The 7,798-nt window shown below is 36.2% G+C and overlaps 1 protein-coding gene across 1 annotated transcript in view; it reads right to left on the reverse strand.

Moving 5' to 3' along the window:
* The window catches only part of WDR63 (WD repeat domain 63), a 159,988-nt gene that overhangs the window by 29,218 nt on the left and 122,972 nt on the right, over window positions 1-7,798 (reverse strand). Inside the window, exons 13-14 of the mRNA XM_006831075.1 lie at window positions 3,578-3,722; window positions 1,571-1,658 (exon numbers count right to left, since the gene is read on the reverse strand). Of these exons, the coding sequence (XP_006831138.1) occupies window positions 1,571-1,658; window positions 3,578-3,722 (233 nt within the window). The remainder of the gene's footprint in view (window positions 1-1,570; window positions 1,659-3,577; window positions 3,723-7,798) is intronic.

Raw genomic sequence — 7,798 nt, forward strand, 5'->3', positions numbered from 1 at the left:
TGGCAACAGTAGTGAGGTTGGCCCAGGATCAGGCAGTGTTTCGTTCTGCTGTGCATAAAGTTGTTATGGGTTGTTACCGAATTGATGGCACCTAACAACAACTACAAAACATGGCTCCAAAGTGAATTTTGCTTAAGCTGAGTATTAAATATAGTGTGGTTTTTGTTAGATGTCCTATTATTTAATTAAACACTGAAAAACGTGTATATAAAATCCTTTTGATAAGGCTAATGTGTGGAAAATATTTCAGTTGCTAGTTATTCTAGTAGATTATCATTATACATTATTCTCAAAGTGAGATCTTTATGCACACCTTTATTTGAATAGCTTTGCAACCTTTTATGGGTAACCTTCACTAACTTCAACAAAGGTGAACTGGTTGAATGGAGAGAGACTTAAAACTCTATTGGTCTATTGTATTCAGTTTTATCATGGATTTCTGGTATGGTGCTGTAGGATCAGTACTGGACTGTGAACCACAAGGTCGGCGGTTCACACCCACAAACTCCATCTCAGAAACCCTATACACGGTCACTGTGTTATTGTTAAGTGCTATTGAGTCGGTTCAGACGCTGCATAGGGTTTCTGGGGAGCAGCTGGTGAGCTTGAACCGCTGAACTTGCAGTTCAAACCAATTGTGTAATCTAACGCACTAACCCACAGCACCACACTAGGACTCTATTAATTAATTAGACTTCATTCAAAAAAAATTTAAGTAATGAATTTCCAACAATACTTAAGTGTGCTCAGTAAATGTTTGTAAAATTGAACTAACTAAATTGTGTCCAATCTTTTTGTGTGCATGTTGTTGTTGTTGTTAAATGCCATTAAATCAGATCTGATCATAGCAAACATGTACAGGATTTCCAAGAAACAGCTGATGGTTTGAACGGCTGACCTTGTAGTTAGCAGTCCAGTGTTTATCCTACAGTGCCACATAGTGACTGTAGTTTTAAGTGTGTCGTTGTTGTTGTTGTTATGTGCCATCGAGTCGGTTCCGACCCATAGTTTTCACTGTCGTTAGCAGCTGTCAAGTTAGGTACCTGACTCATGGTAGCCCATGTGTTACATAGTAGAACTGCTTTATAGGGATTTATTGGCTATAATCTAGAAGGAAAGGAGCTCTGGTAGTGTAGTGGTTACGAGTCGGGCTGCCAGCCTTAAGGTCAGTAGTTCGAAACTACCATTGGTTCCGTGGGAGAAAGATGAGGCCTCCTGCTCCTGTAAAGATTTACAGCCTCGGAAGCCCTGTGCAGGGTCGGTATGAGTTGGAACCGACTCCACGGTACTTAACAACAACAACAATTTTGATGGAAGAGCTTTACCAGGTCTTTCTTCCACAGTGCTGCTGGGTAGGTTTGAACCAACAGCCTCTAGATTAGCAGACACTTGCTAACCACGTGTGCCACCTAGATCCTTATAGCTATTATAAAGTTCCGTTTTATTTTCTTTATACTTTTCACAAGTCAGAATATCAACACAAGCAACTCACCTTAGACGTAATCAGCCACTAACATTCAGCCTATTAAAAGCATTTTTTTTTTTTTTTTGATAAAACAAAAGAAATCACCTTGTGTTTTGCAGAGGAGATGTTCTTCACTCAGGCTTATCTTGGTTGGGCAGTGGTCTAAACTTGTCTCACCCTTAGACAGTCTCATCTTTTGGGAGAACATATAAGAAAAGATTATCCCCATATAGCCTTAACTCATCTTTGTGTAATTTATTCTTGCCTCTTTCTTCAACCTCTAGTTTGTCATTTCCTACCACCTTCTGTCTTTTTTCTTCCTCAGATTTTAGTTTCTTTTACCCATGGGAAGCAACTAAATCATAGTTACTGAAACTTTTCCACTGAAGAGGAGCTCATCTGGTGGGCATATCTGCAAACTCCTAGTTTCATGTGTTTTCTTTCTGGAAATGTACTGTATTCTGTTTACCATACGTCTTTACTAGCTTTATTATAAAAATTGTGGCTTGTTCCTCTGGTCCCTAAATATTTCAGTTAAATGAAACTCCAGGGTGTTGTGAAAGGACCATGCATCCCCTTGACCACCTCTGAGTCCCCTCAGGGATGCACAAGCCCACAAGTTTCAGAAGTGGCTGTGGGCCTGCAGAAGAACTGGGGCCTGAATGAAAAGTTGACACATTTTACATTTTCCCTTCATCACTCCCTCCTCTCATTTCTCTTACAGAATATTTGTTCAAATGCTATGCAATTATTCTCAGGGTGTTTTATTTTGTTTTGTTAAACTAGTTATAATTCAGTAACTTCTACATCAGAAAAACATCTTTTCGGTTTTTGTCCGGTTACCTCAGGAACGTTCTTAACCCTCTGTGTTCATTTTTCCATTGAGAGCAAATACATCATAATGTAATTCTACTGATAGTGATAAGTCAAAGGAAAAAAAAAACTTAAGTTTAAAATTAAAATTCTAAAGAAAGAGAGCCATCAACCTCAGAAATCCATTCAGACATTCTACACACATTGCATATAAGGCCATAGTTTTCTCAAATTAAAATATAGCTTCATCAAGCTCTGCTATTCAAGATAAGTACAAATAACTTCTCACTCAGCAACTTTTCAGTTTTGTTTCATCATAAACCAAAATCAAAGCTACAGCCATTGAGTTGATACTGACTCATAGCCATTCTATAGGGCCCTATAGGAGTAGAATTGCCCCATACGGTTTCCAAGACTGTAAATCTTTATGGAAGCACATTGTCACGTTTCTCCTGTGGAGAGGCTAGTGGCTTTGAAACCAAGACCTTTTGCTCTACAGTCAAGGGCTTTAACCACTGTGCCACCAAGGCTCCTTGTTTGGTCATAGGTATTACAATAATATTGTTTTATGCTGCTGATATGCAAAATGGTGCAGAATTTTGTCTACAATGGGGTAAAATTAGCTTTTCTGGGCTAACTTGGGAATATACCAATTTTTAGGAAAGTGATATTCAAGTGAATAATGGTTATGCAAGTCATTTGTAAGTTGTGACTTGCTTATATGTGAAGAACTGTCACATATCATGTAAGGATGCTTATGATTCTGACTTGATCTAAGCAGGTATAAGAAGAACTCTCAGTCAAGGAATTTGTTGAATAAATGACTTTACAAATATGAGTTATAAAGTCTTGTATTAGTTTGAGCTAATTTCCTTTTTAACAAATGAAGACTTGCATGTATACATACTATATGGGGTATGCCTGCATGTGCAAATTTGTTGTTGTTGATGCTATTAAGTGCCATCGAGTCGGTTCCGACCCATAGCAACCCTGTGTAAGGTGTTTCAGAGGAGTGGCTGGTGAGCTAGATGCAACCCAACTTTGTAGTTGAGTGCATCAACCCCATAGCACCACACCAGGACTCTTGTTTAAGCAAATTGTTGTTGTTGTTGTTATGTGCCGTGGAGTCAGTTCCAACTCATAGTGACCCCATACAGGGTTTCCGAGACTATAAATCTTTACGGGAGCAGAAAGCCTCATCTTTCTCCTGCAGAACAGCTGGTAGTTTTGAACTGCTGACGTTGCGGTTCGCAACCTGATTTGTATCCACTACACTACCATAAATTACGTGTTATTTACCTTAACAAGAGGTTTCCAGGAGAGATCTAGATGCAAAAAAGTAGATGGTATATCATAAGGAATTTCAATACTTTCTTCTTTCTTTTTCTCTGTCTGTTGGGAAGTTACAGTTTTCTGTGGTCTGATATCCCAAAAACATATTGTGCTAAAAAATGGAAGTTTACATTTTATTTTTGTATTATGTACTTATAAGAAGTATAACCTCAGGATTGCCATTAACAATGCTAAACATTAACAATGTGGCTTTATTTTAATGTCTCTGAAACAAAGATTTTTATGAAATGAAACTGTTCTGTATTTTAATTTTAGAGGATTATGCAGTATATATAATACTATTTAACAAACTTCCTAGTCTTGAGACTAATATTAGTATCATATGTGAGCCTTGACTTTGGAAATTGTTGTAATTTTTAAAAAATATTACAGCTTAATTGAGAATTACTTCATGTCATGTAATTCATCCATTTAAAGTATGTAGTCCAATGGTATTGCATATATTCAGAATTATGTCAACATCACCACCATCAATTTTAGAACAGTTCCATCACCCATGAAAGAAACCTGTACCCATTGGTAGCCACTACCCATTTTCCTCACCCCCAGCCCTTTGTTGTTGTTGTTAAGTGCCACTGAGTTGGTTCTGACTCATAGTGACCCTGGTTAGGGTTTCTGAGGAGCAGCTGGTGTTCAAACTGACTTTGCTGTCTAGCTCATTAACCCACAGTGCCACACCGAGCCCTAGGTAGCCACTAATCTGCGTTCTGTTCCGATAGAGTTGCTTATTCTGGACATTTTATATAAATGGAATCATATCATCAATTTGTGACCGGCCTCTTTCACTTAGCATATAGTGTTTTCATGATTTATCCATACTGTGACACGCAGCAGTATTTCCTGCCTTTGTATCACCTTATATCTCATTTGATAAATCCATTTATCAGTTGACAGACATCTGAGTTGTTTTCAGCTTTTTACAGGTAGACAATTTATAGACAGCATTTACAACAATGGGCTGTGCAATCATACCATAATCAATACAATTAATCATAAACAATAAAATTAAGCAACACATAATCAAATAAAAATTGTCTTTATGAATAATGCTTCTATGAGCATTCATGTACAAGTTTTTGTGTGGACACATATTTTAGCTATTTATATATGTACATATGTTTCTGGAGTTCTTGTGTAGTGCTGTGGCCTAATACATCAGACTGCAAAGCCATTTGAACTATAAGGTCGTGGTTCAAGCTCACCAGCAGCTCCTTGCAAACCCTATACATGGTCACTATGGGTTGGAATCGACTTGGTGACACTTAACAATAACAACAACAATATATTTCTAGAAGCGGAACTGAGAAACTGACAGACTATTTTCCAACTTGGCTAAACCATTTTATATTTTCACAAACAGTAGATGAGTGTTATAATTTGTTAACATCTTTGCCAATATTTCTTAATGACTTTTTAATTATACCCATCTTAGAAGGACATTATGCTGAATGAAATCAGTAAATCACTAAAGGACAAACATTATGTGAGACCAATGTTGTGGGAAAGTTAAAGTTTTTCGTGATAAAAGAAACAATCAATGATGGCTATGGGAGAGGGAGGGAAATTTATTCATGGACTAGTGGGTAAACAGGTTTCCGAGGGTGTAAATCTTTACGGGAGTAGAAAGCCTCATCTTTCTCCTGTGGAAAGGCTGGTAGTTTTGAACTGCTGACCTTGAGGTTAGCAGCTCGACTCATAACCACTACACTACCAGAGCTCCCGTGGACCTCAGGGACAGCAGTTCGAAACTACCAGCTGCTCCACGGGAGAAAGATGAGGCTTTCTACTCCCGTAAAGATTTACAAACTCAGAAACCCTGTACAGGGTCGCTATGGGTTGGAGCCAACTCGACGGCACTTAACAATAAGTGGGTAAACACATGTTAACATGGGTGACAGGGCAGGCAATATATAACAAGAGGGAGGTTAACAGAGGAGAGATGAAGGTAGCTGGAGACACAGGGAGGAATGTAATAAAGTGAATAGAGGTAAATGCTGTTAACTGTTGGAACATAGAAGGGATTGCAACCCTGTAATGAAACCAAGTATATGATTCGTTGATAATCTGCTCTATGTACATTCACTCAATTCACAATAAAAAGTTAAACATTAAAACAAGAAAAATAAAAGTTAAAAATAAATAAGAAATAATTATGTCCATCTTAATAAGTGGTGCAGAACCAGGCAGCATTTCATTCTCTTGTGCGTAGGGTAGCTATGAGCTACTCAGAACCAACTCAAAAGCACCTAACAACAACAACATCTTAGTGGGTATGAAGTGGTATCTTGTTTGGATTTACATTTACTTGTGATTTTGGTTTCATAGCTAGGAAACTTGTTTAATCCAAGGTCATGAAAATTAACACCCATGTTTTCTTCGAAGAGTTTTGTAATTTTCATTCTTTTAAAAAATTTTTAATTTATTTAGTTTTTGTTAAGAATATATATAGCAAAACATACACCAATTCAACAGTTTCTACATGTTTAATTCAATGACATTGATTACTTTCTTCAAGTAGTGCAAACATCCTCACCCTTTTCTGAATTGTTCCTCCTCTATTCACTTAAACTCACAGCCTGTTCTAAGATTTCTATCTAATCTTTTGAGTTACTATTGTCAATCTGATCCCACATAGATCATTCTTAAATGAGCATAATACTCAAGGCAGACATTTTTTACTAGTTTAGCTAGACTATTGTTTGATTTTAAGACTTCAGAGGATATCTTCAATATAAGATGTAAAGATTAATTTAGAACAATAGTTTTAGGGGTTCATTTAGCTTTCCGGGTTTGAAAAAGTCTGGAATCCATGAAAATTTGAAATTCTGTTTTGTATGCACCCCCCCTCCCCAGCTTTGATCAGGATGCTTCTATAAAATCTTTGATCAAAGTTTGTTTAATAATAATAAGAAGACACCATCCAATTTTTCTGGTCTCATTGCAAAGGAGGCAGTTGTTTATGGAAAAAATTAGCTAAACGTTCCATTTCCTCCTCCTGCCCCTAACTCTCCTTCTTCTTTTGTGCCTTGAATGGCTTCTTGCAAGTTTTTAAGACTCCAAATAATACAAAATAATCTAGGAGATAAAATAAAGCATGTTATTAAGTCAATTAACTTGGATGCCCTATAAAACTATGACTCCAAACAAAGGAACCAAATCCCATGAGGTATTTGTCTATAAGGATCTTCAGAAACTACTCTTTCTTATTTTTTTGCTGTTGTAAATATGTTATCACACAACTTTGCCAATTTAGCTTTTTATAGATAGACAATTTATAGACAGCATTTACAACAATGGGCTGTGCAATTCTACCATAAACAATACAATTAATCATAAACAATAAAATTAAGCAATACATAATCAATAAAATTGTTCAATACAATAAATTATATTGATTAAAATATAAAATTAATCAATAAATCACCACAACCCAAAATTCAGTAGTTATTGGTGTGGGCTTTTCTCTCAATGTTTGGTAAAATTCTCTAGTGAAGGTGTCTTAACTAGGGCTTCTTTTTTGGTAGAAGCTTTTACAATGACCTCTTCAATCTCTCTTTTACTAGGAGTCGATTAGATTTTTCTAAATCAGTGTGTGTTAGTTAGGTAGGTTTTATGTTTCTAAAACTTTGTTCATCTCTAGGTTTTCAAATTTGTTGGAGTATATTTTTTTGGTAGTGTTTTGTTATAATTCTTTTTTTTTTTTTTAAATCTAAGTTGCCTCTGTTATCATTTACCTATCTCGTTTCTTTTTTGGGATATTTGCTTTTTCGCCTGCTTCTCTATTGTCAAGTTGGTCAGCAGTTTTTCGATTTTACTGATCCATTCAAAGAACCAACTTCTGATCTCATGGATTCTTTTTGTTATTTTTCTGTTCTATCATTATTCCTGCTTTATTCTTTATTTCTTTTCTTTTGGTGACTATGGGCTTCTTTTAATGCTCTCTTACTAGGCGTTCAAGTTGTAGGTTAATGCTTTGATTTGGACCCTTTTTCTTTCTTGGCATATGTATTTATTGCTATAAACTAAGCTCTGACATTGCTTTTTCTACATAGGTTTTGGTATGCTGTGCTTTCATTGTTTGATTGTAGAACTTTCTTATATTTTTATTTTATGTTTGATTTCTTCTTTTTTGCAGTGGTTTTAAAACAAGGTGTTACTTAGTTTCCA

The sequence above is a fragment of the Chrysochloris asiatica genome, unplaced genomic scaffold (assembly GCF_000296735.1).
Source record: "Chrysochloris asiatica unplaced genomic scaffold, ChrAsi1.0 scaffold00002, whole genome shotgun sequence".
Classification (NCBI taxonomy): Eukaryota; Metazoa; Chordata; class Mammalia; order Afrosoricida; family Chrysochloridae; genus Chrysochloris; species Chrysochloris asiatica.